Source organism: Spermophilus citellus, assembly GCF_964194105.1.
Source record: "Spermophilus citellus genome assembly, chromosome: 6".
NCBI lineage: Eukaryota > Metazoa > Chordata > Mammalia > Rodentia > Sciuridae > Spermophilus > Spermophilus citellus.
Genome location: NC_138187.1, coordinates 61,605,197 through 61,625,673, shown reverse-complemented (window position 1 = coordinate 61,625,673; position 20,477 = coordinate 61,605,197). Strand labels below are relative to the sequence as shown.

The 20,477-nt window shown below is 40.1% G+C and overlaps 1 protein-coding gene across 1 annotated transcript; it reads left to right on the top strand.

Moving 5' to 3' along the window:
• Window positions 1-7,034: 7,034 nt before the first annotated feature.
• LOC308652266 (phytanoyl-CoA dioxygenase, peroxisomal-like) lies at window positions 7,035-20,030 on the top strand (the record flags this gene model as incomplete). Its single annotated transcript, XM_081300040.1, has 8 exons — window positions 7,035-7,190; window positions 9,499-9,557; window positions 10,994-11,104; window positions 12,844-13,012; window positions 14,787-14,868; window positions 16,197-16,378; window positions 18,971-19,120; window positions 19,869-20,030. Exons 1-8 carry the CDS (start codon window positions 7,116-7,118, stop codon window positions 20,028-20,030), a joined length of 990 nt encoding a protein of 329 aa, XP_081156166.1. The 5' UTR covers window positions 7,035-7,115.
• Window positions 20,031-20,477: the final 447 nt, after the last annotated feature.

Genomic DNA, 20,477 nt, shown 5'->3' with positions numbered 1-20,477 from the left:
TCCTGGCCTGGTAGTTTGGCAAGGCTAACCACAAGTGCTGAGGATGTGGTTTCACCCCATCCTGCAGGCGCTCCTGTCAGGCCTGAAGGAAGTTGGATATTTTAGGCACTTCTGAGTTGCTCGTAGCTGCTAGCTGAGACTGAAAGTTATTCCAACACACATCCTAGGCAAATCCTCCACCACTGGGCTACATCTCCATTCTTTTGTAAAAATCTTAATTTCAGATGGGGTGTTGGTAAGTTTGCTTAGGCTGCCCTGAACTTGTGATGCCGGGTCTCAGCCTCCCAAGTAGCTGGGATCACAGGTGTGTACCACTGTACCCGCAGCATGTGATGTTCAAAACCCAGACGTATGACAGATTTTTTCATTAGTTTTAATTTAAGAAACTAATTTGATATGTCTTTATCTTGGTAGAAGTCGGAGAACCCTTGCTGTCCCTGCCAAGTCATACACAAAGCGTTGGTTTCTTCCTCCAGTGTAGACTGTGCCTGTCTTATGTGTTCCAGGGTGGAGTTAACCCCGTGTCCCATGGGATCCAGGACTATGACCAAGACCATGCCCGAGTGCACCTTGTGATGCAGAAGGGAGACACCGTTTTCTTTCACCCATTGCTCATCCATGGATCTGATTGGAACCAAACTCAAGGATTCCAGAAAGTATGCATCCACGTTGTTCCAGTTTTGAAAGAAGAATGGGTTCAAAAGAGAAAATCATAGGTACATGTAAAAGATAACATGTAAAAGATTTATGACTTTTCACTAAACTAGACTGTTTTTTCCAATTTACTTACCAGGAAGTATATTTGCCTTCCTTGTGCCTTTTTTTTTTTTTTGCTCTACTCAGTCAGAAGTCAGGTGCTCCTAGGATTCTAAACCTGTTACTTTTAAATCTTGGTCATTTGTGAAATTGCTTCAGAGTGTCTCACCATGTAGCGCACAGCCTTGTGGCTGAAATACAAAAATAGCATGTTAACTTAGCAATTTTTCTATATTTTCAATGACTATATGTTCTGGAAAAATACTTACCATTTTTACATGGATGTAAAAGTGCACACTTTCCCTTTTGCTTTGCCTGCTATGGTTGTGCATGACACTGGAGACTGCACAAGAAATGGAATCTGTACTCTAGAAATTTGAAATCTGGTATGAAGTAGAAGGTCCTTTTGACAGGTGTGATCGCCTTAAGATAACTAACTCATGACAAAGAAGGTGAGTTCTAGCTATTGTTTTTCCACTTAGAACTGTTTATACTTTTTTTTTCTGGAAAAAGGAGAGCTAAGTAACCTCAGCCTTATCTTCAGCAGGAAAAAAGCTGGGTAACAATATCAACGTGTTGACCCCTAAATGTCACTTCTGATTGAGAAGTGTGCTATGTTCTTTCTCAAGATAATTTCAGCTTTCATATAACTTGCCACTGCAGTGACAACTTATTCCAAATTTGACTGGGTAACTAACTTTTATGACTAAGATGATGAACCACAGGGTGGTACATTTCTTTTTAGGATTTGGAGATATACACTCATTGAGAAAACTTAAGCTTAAAAATGTCAAGATCTGTTACTTAGGTACTTATGCCCCCTGTCCTATATATACCTTAAAAAAGTATATATCACAGCTAGTTAAATTTCCTTTTTTGTAATTTGTTAATTAGGATTTAGCTGGGGGGCTGGAAGGAGAGGATGACTTACAAAAAGACAGATTTAGGATGCCATGGAGGGGTCTGGCAGTTTGTAAGTCAAATCCTGGTTGGGTGCAGTATTGCATGCCTATGATTAATATTTCCATTAGGCAATCCAGTCAGACTTCAAAGAGCAGTTCTGGGGTCAGTGTTGCTTTTAGTAAATGTGCATCTGGAGTTTTATGAGAGGCATAATGTGCATGGAACAGAGATGAAGGATCAGGAATGCTTAGGGATGAGGGGCAGGAGACAGTGTTTCGTGTGTTTTCTTATTTGGTACACATCACTTGGAAAGTATCTGTTTTTAAGTAGCAGATATTCAATGATGCTGATGAGCAATAGATAAATTATCAATCAGTACAATTAAATGAACAACTTTACTTTATATAAAACACACATTTTAGGCTCTGAACCAAGAAGCTATTCCTATTTATTTTAATTGTATGAGATAATGAGAGTATAGGTATGTCCCTTCCTCTAAGGGACTGAGAATGATGAAAACTCTGGGCCACCCAGGATGCTTTAGGTCACTGCCCACCAGTGGATGGGCCATTGGGAACCATCAGAACAGCTTTCCAGGGTGGAGAATCTTGCTTCTCCCTTTAGAACTTACAGATGTGCCCCTTGTCTGAAAATACTCCACAATTGGAGATTCAACCAACCAAATTGTTAGAAAACACTTAAACTATTTAAAAATAATTGCATCTGTACTGAACATGTACAGACATTTTTAAAATCCCTACTATTACAGTGTATTTGAATAGTGTTTCTATTGTACCAAGTGCTAAAAGAAATCTAGAGTGATTTGAAATATAAGGGAGGATGTACAGAGGTTATTTTATTGTAGGGACTTGAGCATCCATGTACTTTGGTATCTAAGTGGTCCTGGAACAATTCATTACATTTGAAGTTTATGAAGGTTGTGCTAAAGAAACACCTCCCATATTTACATAATTTACGTTATAAGTTAGAATTAATCAGGTGTTCTTAGAATAATAATAGAATTACCATATCAACTTTTTGATATGGTTTATAATTCTAATGTATATAAACACTTCCATGTCCCTTTTCTCATTTTCTTCACCAGAACCCAATGAACAGTCTGTATAGTACTTACTATAAAGGAAGAATTAGCATCTCAGACACTGGCCTAACTAACAGAGCTATATTTCACAGTCAGGCCTAATTTTGAAATAACTCTTTCCACCATACCCTGCTATTGCTCAAAAATAAACAAGAGGGGCTGGGGTTGTAGCTCAGTTGCAGAGTGCTTACCTAATATGTATAAGGCACTGGGTTTGATCCTTAGTACCACATAATAATAAACACATAAAATAAAGGCATTCTGTTCATCTACAACTACAAAAAGAAAAAAGGAACAAGAAAAAAGAATTTCTAAATTGCATTATTAATAAATGCAGTAGGGTGCATTGTGGCACATGCCTGTAATCCCAGCTACTTCACAGTTTGGCTGAGGCAGGAGGATTGCAAGTGAGGCCAGCCTCAGCAACATAGTGAGCCCCTGTCTCAAAATGGAAAATAAAAAGCCTGGGGATATAGATCAGTGGAGAGTGGCCCTGGGTTCCATCTCCAGTACCCTCTCTCCACACCAAGTAAACCAGTATCCATGGTACAATTTTCACTACTCTGATCTCATCAGAGTTACAACCTCAAAGTGGTTCAGGCAAGTAACAAAAAGCTAAGCCGAGAGAAGGGTTGTGAACTGTGGTGACTGAGCATCACAGCCACCTTCCCTGGTGCATTATCTGTGATCAGCAAGGCCAACAGCCTGGGGATCCACTGACTCTGTGTGCCTAGCACTGACATTGGCAATGCATTAATGTTGGCAAGAGAATTAATTGGAGTTTCAAAACCTGTTTTATTTACTGACCAATATTATTATAATAGTTTTTAAGTAACTTTTTAAAAATAGTTTTGCTATCTTATCATTTGTAGAGGCTAGAAATCTTGTCTTGTGGGGAACAGGTTAAAGGAAGTGTTCTATAAACTCATTGTTTGGTTTATTTCTAGGATATTTTTATGTTTCAAGCACGACTTGTGAAAGGAGAAAGAACCAACATTTGAAACAGTCCTTAATTTTAACTCTTTTAAAGGAAATCAGAAGAAACAAGGAGTCTAAGGAAAATGTTTTCATATTGGGATGATGTAATCTTTTCTATCACTTGTTAACAAAATCAAGAAGCATGTATTGGGCACTTTATTGTGTAGAGTTAATTTTGCAGTGCAATGAACTTAATGAAATATTGCTGTTTTCAGAAAAAATGCTTTGGGATTACAACTAATAAAGATGGTATATGATTTAAGCATATTCAATAAGCTCTTTTCATTGAATCAGCTCTTTTTCCATGCAAAGAAAATGTATTTTTTTGAAACCCAGTATGCACTGAGATAAACACCCCTCTTCCAGTAAACCCACCACCCTTTCCCAGTAAATCTACCATCTCCTACTTTCATGCCATGAGAGATTTCCAATGTGTAGTACATTGTGTAGTACATTCACATTTGGTGAAAGGTGTAAAAAGGACATCATGGGACCAAAATTAGGATGGGTCCTCATTCTCTGACTCAGGATTCCTTCCAAGACTTCTTCAACCTAGCAACTCTCCTTCAAAAACACAATATCTTTTCCTTTGTTTCTAAGGAATGTAAACAAGAGTAACTTCCCCTGTATTTCCTATTAAGCAGGGTAATTGAAAGCCTTTAGCATTTATGAATGAAACCTAAGCTGTTTCGAGGAACAGGGACATTTTAAGATTCTTTAGCCTGAATTGGGAGTGAGCCTGGACTTGGGATTAATTCCAATATAGCATTGTATTTTTATACCACTTGAGGGCAGCAAGGAGATATAGTCCTTATTTTAAAAATTCTAGTGAAGACTTCATTAAGAAAGAAACAGCCTAGTGCCTTTCCTGTCATTCTGCTCAGCACAGGTTTTCCTACGTCTTGTGTTTCCACATGTGTTATTTTCTTAGCCACATATGGAAAGGAGTGAAGGCAAGAGAATCATTAAGAAGGCCTAAGAAAACTGGTTCTAGAATGGTAGGAACAAAAATGTAAATAAGGAACGCCAGTGCAAACAGCATGCAGAGGGCACTGCTTTGATCTAGAATAAACTTTCAACTAGTTTCAGCATAATTTGTTCCTCCTGCCTGGGCCTCCTCAGTTGTTATGATTACAACCACATGTGCAAACATCCTACTCAACTGCTATTGACAAACCAAACTTCACCAGGGAAAAGAGCACATTTTATCAGTCCCCGTGTGCATCTGTGAGTGAAAGCCAACTCTTCTGTCAGGAACATGCATTTCTCATCTCATCTGTGTCCTTTGTATCCATTAGTTCACATAGCAATTTGTAGGCACCCACTCTGTAGTGGGAAGGGGAATGACAGCAGCATGACTAGGGCTGTTTTTCGCCCATGTGCACCCTCCTTGTGAAGTGTGGGAGCAAACCTCTGCTGGAACATGAAGAGATGGGACAGGATGCCTGAGCAGAATGAGGAGAAGCCTGGCTGCTCAGTGGGAGGGGATGTGTCCTGGCCTGTTCATTTCACCAGACAGTAATCCAAAAGCTTATGCTCAAAGCACAAAATAAAACCATAACTTTCTTCTAGGAAACTTGGGACTCAGACTTGAGGAAAGCCAGAGGCCTTTGCTCACATAAATATGCTTGGAGCTTCTTCCCTTTACTCCTGTGTTCTTTTTTATACATAAAATTGAGATAAAATATCTATAACCTAAAATTAGCCATCTTATCGGTTTGTTTGTATGTTTTTCATCACTGGAGGTTGAACCAGGACTCTACAATTCAGCAACATCCTAGGCCATTTGTATTTTTTATTTTGAGACATGGTCTCACTAAATTGCCCAGGCTGACCTGGAATTTGCAATCCTCCTGCTTCTGCCTCTCCAGTCACTGAGTTTAAAAGCATGTGTTCCCACACCTGGCCATCTTAGCCATTTTTGAGTGAGTAGATCAGTGACATTAAGTATATTCACACTGCTATGCAGCCATCGTCACCATCCATTGACAGAACTCTATTCAATTTACTGAACTGACACATCATCCCCAGTCAATGCTAATTCTCCTTTCCCATTTCCCCTAGCCAGGTCACCACATTCTACCTCCTGACTGTATGAATTTGGTTACTTTAGGGACACTCAGATACAAAGTATTTGTCTTTTCCTGACAGGTTATTTCACTTAGCACAGTGTCCTAGGTTCTTCCATGCTGTGGCATGTGTCAGAACGTCCATCCTTTTAAAAACTGAATAATATTCCATGGTATGTCTATATGGACCTCTGCTCATTGACTTCTCCATTGTGGGTTGCTTTCCTCCTTTCAGTGATTGTGAACAATGCGGCTGTGAACATGAATGATAACCTGCTTTCCATTCTTGTAGTATCTTTTGGCTTTCAATTCCAGAAATGAAATTGCTGGAAAATAAGGAAGTTCTTTTTTTTTTTTTTTTTTGTGGGGGGGGAGGGGGTGGTGGTGTGTTGAATTCAGGGGCACTTAATCACTGAGCCACATTCCCAGTCCTTTCTCTGTATTTCATTGAAATTTCAAAATTTATTTTATTTCCTTCTGTGAGTAGGACTCTAGACTCTAGGACACAGGTGAAGAATGTCATGGGAAAGGCATAAAGAACCCAAAGGTGAAGGCCAAAGGATGGCCATTTTCCAGTGGCTGTTGTTCCCTCTGAACAAACACATAATATCTTATGGGCTGATGGTCAGGATGTACTATGGCACTGTCACCAAATTATATAAAGACTCCATTAAAGACATGATAGCAAGTTTACAAGGAACAAAATTCTGGAAGTAACTCCATGCTAAAGAACCAATGAGAGAGCAGATGCAATGCCAATCATCTGCAGGTCTTACAACAAGATGTTACAAAGAGATCTTACAAAAGAACTTTTAGTTCTGTAAAAAAAAAAAATTCAAATTTTGCTAGACTTTATCACAATTTTCTGGAAGTCATTTATTTAATACATTTAAGGGGGAGGGGCAGCCAAACTAATATTTTGGGCTGGATTCGCACTAAATTAAATCTCTTTTGAACAGCAGGACAGATTTTTAGGGATAAACCTTTGGATTATACTGGTTTAGCAGTGGAGAGAAGAGTCGCGAGGATGGTTGGTTGTTGATGGACTCAAGCTATGATCATCCGGGGAGGGTCCCTGTGGATTAGAAACAGCTGCATAGGAGAAGAAGGAGCCCAAGCGCCAGGGGACCCAGCTGACCCGGGGGCCCTGGGAGTCTCTCTGCCGGGCCCGGGAGGCGGAGCCCCGGGAGGCGGAGCCCCGGGAGTCGCGCAGGGCCGCTGCGACTTCCCTCTCTCGCCAGGAGGCGGGGCGGCCTGGCAATGAAGTGGAGCCCGGGGCCCCGCGGGTTGGTGTCCTCGCCTCCACCATGGCGCAGCAGCGCGCCGCCACTCGCCTGCGGATGGTTCTGGGGCACCTCGGCTGTCCTTCGGCCGGTGCCGTGGTATCCTTTGGGCTGGGCTGGGCTCCGTCCAGATGGAGCACAGCAGCCTAGTTCTTGGGGGTGGCCTGGGCCTAGGTGGTGGCCTCCAGGGCGCAGGAGAGACACTTGGCATGCCCTTTTTGACCCTCAGCTCTGCTATCCCTGCAAAGGTGATATCTCAAACAGGCGCCCGGGAGCGGGGTGGAGGCTGGCCCCCACCCCCTCAAGGGCTTCTTTCCTGGCGATTGATATGGGACCCTCCTGGTTTCAGTGGCAGCTATCGCGTCACCTTTCTGGTCCTTCTTAGAGCCGGCGGTGGGTCCCAAAGGAGGCCTTGCCATAGTCAGCTGCCTTGTCATTTTCTGCACTGAGTGTGCACGACCTCTGCGAATGAATATCTGGAGACCAAGAAATGCTCCAGGACAATCATACAGAAGCATAGAGCTGACTGGAAGGGACTTAGAGGACAGGCCACGAGAATGGTGGAACCCTCTCTCAGCCTGAGCTTCTGGTTGCTCCCCTTGCTAGTGGAGCTCTGTGCTCTGTGGCAGCTTCTGGTGATCTGGGGACCCTGGCAGTGTCTGCTTTGGTGTTTGGAAAAGGACTTAGAATCCAGCGCCTGGGTTGTCCTTGAGTCTTCAGAAGTGAATGCCAGCAGGGTATGTATGCCAGGCTTGTAGGGGAGGAGCAGATCCAGAAATGTGTGAGTGTGAATAGGACTCACTAATCAAATCGGTTTCTTGAATTGCTTTTGCCTGCTCAGTTTAAGCCTTCTCATTCAGAGAGTGCTTTGGGAAGCTCTGTAGGAACTGCCTGGAGTTTTTCTTTAGGCCAGTAGCCTTTCTTTTTTTTTTTTTTTTTTTCTGCTTTTTGTTAACATCCTGACATCTCTCCTAAGGTTGAGTCTAATAGCTGTGTCTTGGACTTTCAGTGTTGCTCTTCCCAGTGGGTTTCCAAGCAGCAACATGGAAGAACATTGCCAGTTTAAACTTTGTCCATAGGACTGTAAAGTGGTAAAGAGACTCCAGGAGAGGATGTCAGCTCATTTTACAGTGAGAAGAGATTAAACATTTGAACTATTTAACTATACCAGTGTTTGTCATAGTGTGGTCCATTGAGCAGTGGCATCTGTGTTCCCTGGGAATTTGTCAGAAGAATTTGTTAGAAAAGGAATTTTGCTGTGCAAGTTAGCTCAGTGGGTTTAATTTGGTGATAGAAGACTTACCTAGTACTGAAGGGCCCTGGGTTTCATCCTAGGAGTGGTGGGGAATGCAAATTCTAAGGCTCAATTCAACTCAGACTGCAGAATCAGAATCTAGAGGTGTTGCCCTGAGGTCTCCTATATATTCTGTTTCTGATGCAGGCTAAATACTGAGAGTTGTGATACACTGGGACTGGATATATTTAGGAGTATAATTAGGATTTCTTGGTTCAGCCTCTCATTGCTTTGTTTTTCATCTCTGTCATTCTGGGAATGGAACCCAAGGTGTGGTGCAAGTGTTCTACCACTAAGCTAAATCCCAACCCTCTTGATATATATATATTTTTAATGGATTTTCTGACCCTGCTATTGCTGAGCTTAGAGAATAGTTTTTTGATGTCCCCCCCCCCCCATATCAGCACTGTTGAGTTTGGCTTTCTGTGATGATGAAATATTTCATGCCTGGATTGTGCAATATAGTAGCCCCAGCCACATGTGGTTATTGAGCCATTGAAATAGGTCAAATTAGGATGCGTGCAGGTGAGGGACTGCATTTTAACATTCAATTAATTTCAGCTTAAATAGCCAGAGGTGCCTGGTGGCTATGATCTTGGACAACACTGACCAAGATTTATAGTGAATGTTTCCTTTAGTCTTAGACTTCTTAAAGACTTGTGACAATTTTTTTCCAGCCTTCATTGTTTCTTAGAATGGTATATTTTGGAATAAGGACTAATCATTCTTGAAGTACAACATGTCGTGTGTGTGTGTGTGTGTGTGTGTGTGTGTGTGTGTGTTTAAAGAAGATAAGTTGAAATGGGAAATTAAAAACATGTAACTCATTATTCTACTAGTTAAATCATTTGTAAACTTTTTAGTGTTTTCCATTCATTTGCATATCACTATAAAGCCCCTGATATTCTCACCACCTCCTCAGATTATTGTGACAATGAGACAAAGTGATATAAATGAAAGAACTTAAAGCAGCAGTGTGCACCTTGCACCTGTCAGGGTGATGTGGGAAACCTGAGCACCTGGTTCCTGTGAGAACCACCCCAGAGAAGGTGGTTGTTTCTAGACAAGTTTGACTCCCAAATTTTACTTTGTTCACCTTAATTCACTGGTTAGGTAGCTTCCCCCACTTCAGGGCCTATTGCCCCTGCCAGTTTCCATCCTCAGCAATTCCAGTAAGTAGATGTAATTTTAATTGGTTTCCTTACTATGTATATAAATGCTTTTCCAGTATTAGCTTGGATATGATATACAATATACCATGTTGCCTGATTAAAATTTATTATATACATTCTCTCTTTCCAGGATTGTTCTAATTAGTAGAATTGTGATTGTTTTTGAAGACTTTGACTTTAATTTTCTATATTTATTCTTAAATTCAGAAAGAAGGAAAAATACCAGAAAATGTATAATCTGAGTTTTGAAAATGGAACCATTAAATTAGTTTGTAATTAAGTTAAACTGAAATATTAGCTAATTTTTTGGTTTACAATATACATTTTTTTCTTTTTCTTCGTATCCTCCTTTTTCTTTTTCTTTCTTTCTCCTCCTCCTCCTCCCCCTCCCCTCCCCTCCCCTTCCCTCCCCCTCCCCCTCCTCCTCTTTTTAATATTTTTGAGTTGTGGGTCTTGTATGTTGCCCAGGTTGTTTTGCACTCCAGGGCTCAGGCAATCTTCCTGCCTCAGCTTCCTGAGTAGCTGGAATTATAGAAGTGTGTATACCACACCTGGCAGGCTTACTATCTTTTTCTGAGTGTGTATGTTGATTAAACCCATAGTGGTTTACTACTGAACTGTATCCACAGTCCTTTTGATTTTTTATTTTGAGACAGTGACTGTCTAAGATGCTTAGGGCCTTCCTTAATTGCTGCGGCTGGCTTAGAACTTGTCATTCTCCTCCTTCAGTCTCCTGAATCTCTGGGATTACAAGCCCACATCACTGTGTTCACCCAGGTTTATTATCTTCAATCACCTTTAAAGGGAAGGCCTTGACCCTCATTAATATTGCTATAGTCAAAGTTCTATCTTAAGAGACAGATGATTTGTATTCGCTTGTTTGTTGAACTCTCATTTAGCTTTTGTTTACTTTGATTACTTCTGAGAATGTATTAAGTTGAAAATATAAAATTTATTGGATTAGTTCCCCAACTGAAAACCATATACGTGCACTCTACAAAAAGTTCAAAATCAGAGAAATAGAGGGAATTGTTTTAAAAAATCACCCAACATTCTATTATTCAAAGACAATCACTATTTGGCAAAATGTTTTTCACTTTTTTTTGGTGTGTGTCTCAGCAGTCATCTTTTCACAAATAGTGTCATGTCTATATCATTGTAATCATTTTATTATCATTTGAATTTTCCACACTCTTGTGTCCTTCAGTTTTAATGCTCCATCAAGTAGGTATGTCAGTCATTAATTTTTCTTTTATTACTGTACATTTTGTGACCATTGTTAATATTTTGGACCTGAAGTTTTTCAAACATTTTAAGATCAATTTCTTAAAGACCTACACTAGAGGTATTGGATCAAAGATTTCTTGGGTTCTTGGTACATAATGTTAGGTTGTAATATAAAATTTGTACTAATTTGGTGCCTTTTTCTCCTATAGGTATACTTTGGATAATGATGTGCTAAGCCTGGAACAGAGAAAATTTTATGAAGAAAATGGATTTCTTGTTATTAAAAATCTAGTATCCGATGCTGATATTCAACGCTTTAGGTGCAGAAATACTCTTGCTTATTTTACACACAAAAAAATGTTTTATGGCAGTTATGTCATTTGCAGGGAAAAGGGTGGAAATGGAGGATATCATGTTAAGTGCAGTAAGTAAGATTCAGAAAGTCAAGGGTCATTGTTTCCTCTCATATATGGAAACCAGAGAGAAACAATGGGGGTAAAAAGAGGTCTTATGAAAACAGAAGGAAGATCAGTAGAGTATAGGAAAGGGGTCCATGGGATGGAAGAGGGGAGGAAAAGGAGAGGTGCTGGGGAATGAAACTGACCAACTGATACTCTGTGTAAGTGTGAATATATCACAGTGGATTCTACTATTAGGTATAATTGTAATAGAAGAATAAAAATTCATAAAATATGTATGTCATGTATGTGATGGGAGTACATGTTAGATTAGCCTCTGCATGTTCAGGTGTTTTGAGTGATGTGGTTTGTTGGGATGTGTTTAGAAGCATGGGCTCTGGAGCCAGAATTTCTGGCCTTAATCTCAGCTTTACCACTTAACATGGTGTGTCCCACAGACATTTTAAGGTCATTTTCTTAAAGACCTACAACTAGAAGTATTGGACCAAAGAGTATGAACTAAGTTTTCCATACCTGTGTGTATTCCTCTGTAAAATGGGCATAGTAATAGCACTGATCTGGCATTATTATTGGGACAAGATAAGGTAAAATATGTGGAGAGCACTATGAAGAATGCCTGGTATAAGGTAGGTGCTATAGGAGTATTTGCTATTACAAGCCAAGCAACACTTATCAGAAAATTTGATATTGAGCACCAAGATGATGTCATAAGAGGAAAATTCCATGCCTGACCCATGTGATGGTCTTGGCCACAATACAGATACACTAAAAACTTTGTATAAAATTGCCTTTAAGCTATGTGTATAAGGTATACAGGAAGCATAAAGTAATTTGGGGATGAGACTTAGTGTCATCTCCAGGACATCTCATTATTATTTTTGTTATTAAGATTATTATTACTTTCAGCCAGGCGAGGTGGCACACACCTGTAATCCCAGCGGCTCGGGAGGCTGAAGCAGGAGGATCCTGAGTTCAAAGGCAGCTTTAGCAATGGCAATGCACTAAGCAACTTAGTGAGACTTGTCTCTAAATAAAATACAAAATAGGGCTGGGGATGTGGCTTAGTGGGTGAGTGCCCCTCAGTTCAATCTCTGGTACCAAAAAAAAAAAAAAAAAGGTTATTATTGTTTTTAGTGCTTGGGATTGAACCCAAGAAAACTTTACCATGAAGTTCTATTCCCAGTCCTTTGTATATTTAATTTTCAGACAGTCTTGAAATTGAATAGACTGGTCTCAAATTTACTATTCTGCAACCACTTCTCTGGGATAACAGGCATGCTCTATCATAATCAGCTCATTATGTACATGTCAATATTCCCCAAACCAAAAAATACCTGAAATATGAAATATTCTAGTTCTAAGTATTTCAGATAAGGGATATTCACCTTGCATTATTACAATGTAATCATGAAAATGTCTTCCTACTGGGTGTTAAACAAAGCAATATTATCATTCTGGCAGTGGATTTCAGCTAGGAGACCACGATTTCTGAGTTGGCCATTTCCTCCTTCCTGCCTCACTAGGCCTGAGGGCTGACTAGGTAGAAACTGCTCCTGAATCTGCAGCTATTTACACAGGTCAGGGTCAACCAGGGGCTTAGAGCAGAGGTCATGATATTGTTTGTATATTTAATTTTCTAGGGTTGAATTTGAAAAGATCTGCAGAGAGGAGTCGAAACCAGTAGGACTGATGGTAATGAGAGATGTGTCCATTGCGAAATCAGAATATAGTCCAAGTGAGAAAACAATCTCGAAGATCCAAGATTTTCAGGAAGATAAGGAGCTCTTTAGATTCTGCACTCTCCCAGAGGTTAGAGACTACTCTTGTTTTGGTTTCTCTTTCATAGCCAGCTTGGAGGTCTTCTCCAAGATCCACTGGTTGTCCTGGATTTAATCCCCTTCTACTCATGGTGCTAGCATGGTGGCTTTCAGATCGAGGTGATTTTGCCTCCCAGTGGATACTGGCAAGGTGTGAAGACTTCCTGGAGATGATAACCTCATAGTGGATACACTAGTGGCTTCTAGTGGGTAGGGACCAAAGATGTTGGTAATGGGGTCTGACATCCTATGACGCCCTCTCCCCCAAGAATTATCCCAACCAAGATACCAGTAGCATCAAGACAGTGAAACGCTGCTGTGGAGTGTGCTAATTATCTTTTGTTAAGAAAGATAGGAATTTTCTGTTAAAGAGGAACAGCTGTTCCAAGACTCAATATCAACAGGGGTAAAATTGTGAGGCTGTATTTGTAAATGTATTGACTTTTCTATTTGTTTCATAAATCGGGTTGATGGAATGATTTTGCTTTTAAATTCAAATTAGTTTTTTTTAAAAAATTTGTAGTTGTAAATGGATACAATACCTTTATTTTATTTATCTATCTTTATGTGATACTGAGGATAGAACCCAGGGCCTCACATGTGCTGGGCAAGCACTCTACCACTAAGCTACAACCCCAACTCTTAAATTAGTTTTTATTTAACTTTACTTATTTATGGTACTATGGATTGAACTCTGGGGCACTTTATCGCTGAACTATACTTCCAACCTTCTTTATTCTTTGTTTTGAGAAAGAGTCATGCTGTGGTTGAGGCTGGCCTTGATTTTCCTACCTTAGCCTCCCAAGGAGCTGGGATAACAGGCATATGTCACAAGGCTTGGCCTAAATTAGGGTTTGTTTTTGTTTTTGAAATTATTCTTCTTTAAGGGTATTTCTCATATATATATATTTCTCATATTTTATATATATATATATATAATCTCCTAAGCAGTGCAGAAGGCACAACATGAAAAGCAGATTCTTTCTACTGAAGCTCTGTTTTCTGTGAGCGCTTTGTGCATTCTTCTGAAATTAGTTCCTGCATCCTCAAGTGTATTTGTACACTCCCACCTTTTAGCACCATGTTTTCCTAACCACTTGTTTAAAATAGGTTTGAAAGAGACTTTCCATATAGCACTCATGGAAAATCATAACCAGATGTTATTAGACAGTTTTACTCCTGAGGACAGATAGCACAGGTAAGTCACCTGTGATGTCCCACCCAGCACCCTGGAGAGAAGGCCAGGGAAAATGGCCCCCAACCATCCCATGCTGTGATGGGATAGTTCCCACCTCCCATGCTGTGGTGGGAACAGAAGTCTGCAGGTGGATCATAGATAGCACTTGAAGCCAAAACTATCTCATGGTGGATGAAGCACTATCATCCATGATGCTCAGATTCCCTACTTTCCTTTCTTCTCAAGGGACTAAAACTCCATGTGGACAGGGACCTTCTTTTCTTGCTCACTCTTGGTTCTCCTCTGGCCATTACTCTGCTTGGTTCATGAACCTGAGGGAAGAGTTGTTGAGAGAATGACCACACTCATTGGATTATTCTCCAGGCATGCTCAAAAAGTCATATTTAATTTGTAGTGTTGGAAATTTAGAATGGTTTCCAACTCTGAGGTATACATGCTTGGCAAGATTGCAAAATACCAGTTGATGTTTATACTGTTGTCATTTTGATTCTTGTGTGGACCCTTTATGCCCCTTGCCTATACTTCTGATTTCCCATGAGGTTGTTTTACTTCTTCTTCCTTTTCTTAGATTCTGAAGTATGTGGAGTGCTTCACTGGACCCAATATCATGGCGATGCACACAATGCTGATAAACAAACCTCCAGATACTGGTAAAAGGCTCTTATTTGTTAAAGAGAGGAAAGAAAAAAAAGATTGTGTAATTAAAATATGTAAAGTTGTTGTTCCAGTAAGGTATGTAACCAAATTCCTTTGGATGAGTGAATTTGAGTGCTTTTGTTTAAGTCTTAAAAGAGTTCATGTTATAACTTTGGAGTATGTGATGATATTTCAGATATGTTATTGCTAAATTTTCAAATGATTGGCTGTCTGAAGTGGCAGTTTAAGAAATGTGACTGTTCTTGTATCATAGACTCCTTCTGTTCAACATCTCTGATCTTTACCCACCATTCTTAGCCAGGATCACATGGATTCTGCATTCCTAATCTGAAGATATCATTATTAGTAACATGATGAAAGCTATTACTACAAGTCACATTCACCTTGTGGTGCCTTGTGCTTGTCAAACCTATATCTGAGTCCTCAATGAGACACCAATTCTGAAGTAGATCCCAGGTGTCTGCCTTTTAATACCATCCCCAGAGATTCTACTGCAGGTGGCTCTCAGACCACATGGAGAGATTTTTCTGTAACAGTAACAGAAATCAACCATGAATGGCTTTATTCTTTTCTACTTTTAGTTCCTTTTGAGAGCTGGGTGATTTTTATATGACAAGATTGAAGCTCAGGGTTACTAAATGTCTTCCTCCATGGATGTCCTGCCTGGGGAGATGAAGTGGTTGGGGAACCAAGTTCTAAGCTCAAACTGGGGAAAATGTACTTGTGGTCAATGAATCTGAATGGATACTGACTGTACACAGGATGCCTGTGAATTAAGACCTCTAAGGGAACTGTTTTTGGCATCAGCCATTTTGAAGCGGACCTCAAATTTGACTCTGTAACATTATCTTCAATTTAGTTCATCCATCTTTTTTTGTTTTTAATTCCTACTGCCTACTAGCTCTGTGCCAAATTCAGAGTGACAGAGGAATAAAGCACAACAGAAATGATGAAGTATATGCAGCTCCCTAGAAAAGAGAGAAGCACCCAGCAACCAGAAACTCAGAAGAAAGTGTAGATTCCAAGCCCCATGTTGACTGCTATATTTGTTTGGTTCTGTTCTCTTGGGACTGATTTTCCATAATAGAAACCACACAATGTTTGATGTGGTTGTTTTTTGCAAGGGAAGGTCAATGTGTTATTTATTCAGGCAAAGAATAAGAATTCTGGGGCTGGGGATATAACCCAGTTGGTAGAATTCTCACCTTGCATGCATAAGGCCCTGGTTCAATCCCCAGCACAACACACACACATACACATACACACAATAAAAATAAGAATTGTGAGGCTCAAGCTCCTTTTGACAGCAGGCTCATTTCAGGCAAGAAGACTTCCCGGCACCCCTTGCACCAGGATCTGCACTATTTCCCCTTCAGGCCTAGCAATCGCATTGTTTGTGCTTGGACTGCCATGGAGCACATTGACCGGAACAACGGCTGTCTGGTTGTCCTCCCAGGCACCCACAAAGGTTGCCTGAAGCCACATGACTACCCCCAGTGGGAGGTAGGTCTGTCTTACCACTGAGTCTGGATCAGAATCTCTTTCCCTGTTGTAATTTCATGTCAAAAACTTGGAAAAGAGACTGTTTTCCTTTCTCAGCAAATCATTGTCCTGAAATTTGCAATTGGGATCAGGAGGAGTTCAAGGACATCAGATCAAATATTCATTATATTTGTTCTTTCATCATATGTGTGAAGGCCAGCCAGTACGGACACTTGAGTAGGAGCTGCCTAGGATCTGAGATGGCGAGGCCTAATGGCAGAGGTCAGGCATCAACCCTTCAACTCTGGTGTTTGTGACGTGCCCACTGACTGAAGACTCTTAGAGTAGAGGAAGGGAGGGAGGGATTGTCTCTTTGCCCCTGTGAGTACCAGCAGAGGCTCAGGGGTGGAGGTGGAGATTGAGCTGAGCCTTGAAGGACAAGGTAGAATTTCCTACCCCAGAAATTCTCTATAGAGGCATCAAGTCAAAGGCAAGTGTGAACCTGGCTAAGGAGGAGGAAAGATGGAAGATGCTCACATTCCAGATAGGCTGGGTGCTAGTGGCACATTTTGGGACTTAGAAGGGGAGAAGAGCCTAAAAATGTACATTAGGATCTGACTAAGATGGATTTTAACAGTGAGTCTCGAGGTTATATATGGAGAATGGGGTGCTTCCTTTTTAGGAAGCTGGAAGAACTTTCATTTTGTAACTAAAGTGTTTTTCAGCAATAAGTCTCAATTAAGAAATGTACATATTTTGAGTATATAATTTGATGATATTGCCATACACACCTGGTCCCACAATCAAAAGAATCCATTGATACCCTCCCCAAGCAACCACTGAGTTACTTTCCGATCCTGTTGTTTACTTTGAATTTTATAAAATGTTATATAAGTATAATCCTATGGCATACACCTTTTGGGGGTGTGTGGCTTCTGTTGCTCAGCATAGTTATTTTGAAGTTCACCAAAGCTGACACGTCTCTCAATAGCTTGTTCTTTGTTCCTTTCCATTGCTGAGTAGTATTCTGTTGCAGGACTGAACAATAGTTTGTATATGCATTCAAATGTTGATGCTGCGGAACTATTAAGGTGCCTCTGCACCCATGAATGATGAGATCTAATTCATTCTTCAAAAATGTGTTCTCACTGTTTGAGGTCTAGAAGCCTAGAGGTAGAGAGGAGATTCTCAGGATTTTCTGTGCAAGATCAGAAGAACCTGAAATCCCTGATGAATCACTGGCAGAATCTGCTTTGAAGTGAAAGGGCAGGCTGATGGCCTCAGAGAATCGCAGCAGCCATTTGGTGCTGCTTGTTTGTTCTTCCAACTTTATTTTATTTCAATTTTTTGTTGTAAATGGACACAATATCTTTATTTTATTTGCTTATTTTTTTTTATGTGTTGCTGAGTATTGAACCCAGTGCATCGCACCTTCGAGAAAAGGGCTCTACCACTGAGCTACAACCCCAGCCCTGTTCTTCCAACTTTAATCCCATCCAAGCCACCATCCTATTAGACAATATTGCTTGGGAGGCATTACTTGGCGAATGAGATTCTCCACCTCCCTTGCCATCCCACAGATCAATCATCCCTAGACACACCATCATCGACCAGAAGCCCCTTTATTTTGGGCATGTCTCAATCCAATGAAACTGACAATGTATCCATTATACTGGGTCAAAGTTACCATGTTCTGCAGTAGGATGATGGTCATTTCCCAAAAGAATACTTTTAGCATAAGAAATGGGACACTTCTGCCCAGATGCTTAAAGGCTCATCATCTGTAGTCACTTCTCACTTTAATTTCTTTAATAAGGATATAATACATTTTCTTGAGTTATGACTACCTTTGGAAATAGTTATCAATAAACAATATTTAAAATTACTATTCTCTTTGTACACTGAATATGACATAAGTCCTTTGAGCTCAGAAAAATTGAGCCTTTTCACCATTCTATTTTGGGGGAATAATTAGGCTAAGATACCTTAAGTAATACAAGAATGATGTGAACAAAATTCTAGGTGAGGTGAATGTCAGGCTGGGGCAAGGATGTTAAGATTGAGGCTGGAAATGCCTAAGAGAAAGGTGTTCAGCTGTGTTCATCACAAGAGGCAAAGATGATCTCAATTACTTATAATTCAATGAGGAAGTGTAGGTAAAATTCAAAATTTTCATTTGGTCAAAAAATGAGTGAATTAATTACTAACCTGTGACCTTAATTTTTTGCATTGCTGGGGTTCAAACTCAAAGCCGTGCACATTCTAGGCAAGCCCTCCATCACTGAGCTACATCCTCATCTCTTTGTAAAAAATCTTTTTGAGACAGGATCTTGGTGAATTTACTTAAGCTGTCCTGACCTTGGGATGCCTGACTTCAGCCTCCCTAGTAGCTGGGATCACAGGTGTGCACCACTATACCCTAGGATCTGTGACTTTCAAAAACCAGATGTATGACAGACTCATGCATCTTTTATAATTTCAGAATTTAACTTAGATCTAAGTTTTCCTCTTGGTAGAAGTCAAAGAACCCTTGCTGTCCCTGCGGAGTCATGCACAAAGTGTTCATTTTGGTGCTTCCTCCAGTGTAGACTGTGCCTGTCTTATGTGTTCCAGGGTGGAGTTAACACCATGTACCATGGGATCCAGGACCATGACCAAGACCGTGCCCGAGTGCACCTTGTGATGGAGAAGGGAGACACTGTCTTTTTTCATCCTTTGCTCATCCATGGATCTGGCCGGAACCGAACTCAAGGATTCAGGAAAGTATGCATTCACATTGCTCCAGTTTTGAAAGGTGAATGGGTTCAAAACAGAAATTATATGTATAGTAATATGTAAAAGATTTATGACTTTTAACTAAACTGGATTGTATTTTCCAGTTTACATACCAGAAAGAATATTTCCTATTTTTTTTTTTTTTTTGTTTCCTCTACTTAGTTAGAAGCCAGGTGTCCTCAGGATCCTAAACCTGTTCCTCTTGAATCTTGGTCATATGTGGAATTGTTTCAGAGCAGTAGCTCACCTTGTAATGCACAGCTTCTGCTTTCTGAGGCAAAAACAAGGACTGAAATACTCACATAATCACATTTGGGGTTAGGATTCTAGCTCACTTGGTGGAGTACTTGCCTAGCATGTGTGAGGCAGAGGGTTGGATCCTGGGCAGCACATAAAGTAAAATGAAGACATTATGCCTACCTATAACTTAAAAATAAATTTAAAAAATATAAAGATTGGTTATTTAGGCAATTATGCCATTGTCTCATATATACCTTTTAAAAATATAATCATAGCTAGGTAAAAAGTTTTTTATAGTTCCTTAATTAGCATTTAGCTAGGGGGCAGCAGGGAGAGGCTGACCTACAAGGTAGACATTTTAGATGCCAGGGACTGGGGCTTGCAGGTTAGAAGTCAAATCTGTGTGTAATAATTACTTTCTGCAAGAAAAACTCCTTGCTTGGTTGTTGACATTTATGAGATGCTTTTCTCCATTAACAATGTTCACTCTGCACAGGTAATTTCCTGCCATTTTGTCAGTGCTGATTGCCACTACATTGACGTGAAAGGCACCAGTCAAGAAAATATTGAGAAAGAAGTTGTAGAAACAGCAAGAAAATTTTATGGAGATGCAAATAGCACAGATTTGAAGGTACACTTGCATGAAATGACCAAGTAATAATGTTTCAGATTTTTTTTCCTCAGATACTTCATTAATCCCTGATTTAATTTGAGTGTAGGATATGAATCCTTCTAGGACATTCCAACAAACATAAATGTTTGGGATTTAATCAGATCTCCTTTCTTGATAAAGAACATTTCCATTAGAAAATCTGGTAAGACTCCAGAGTGCAATTCTGGGATCAATATTCCTTTCAGTAAATTTGCATGTGGTGTTAATGAGAGGCATAATGTGCATGGAGCAGAGATGAAACACCTCTAAGGGGGCAGTAGACAGTGTTTCAAGTGCTTTCCTAATTAATACACATCACTTAATACACATCAAGTATTTGTTAAGTAGTAGATATTCAATGAAGCTGATAAGGAATAGACAAATTAGCAATCAAGGCAATTAAATAAACCTCTTCACTTTATAGAAAACACACATTTTAGTCTCTGAACCAAG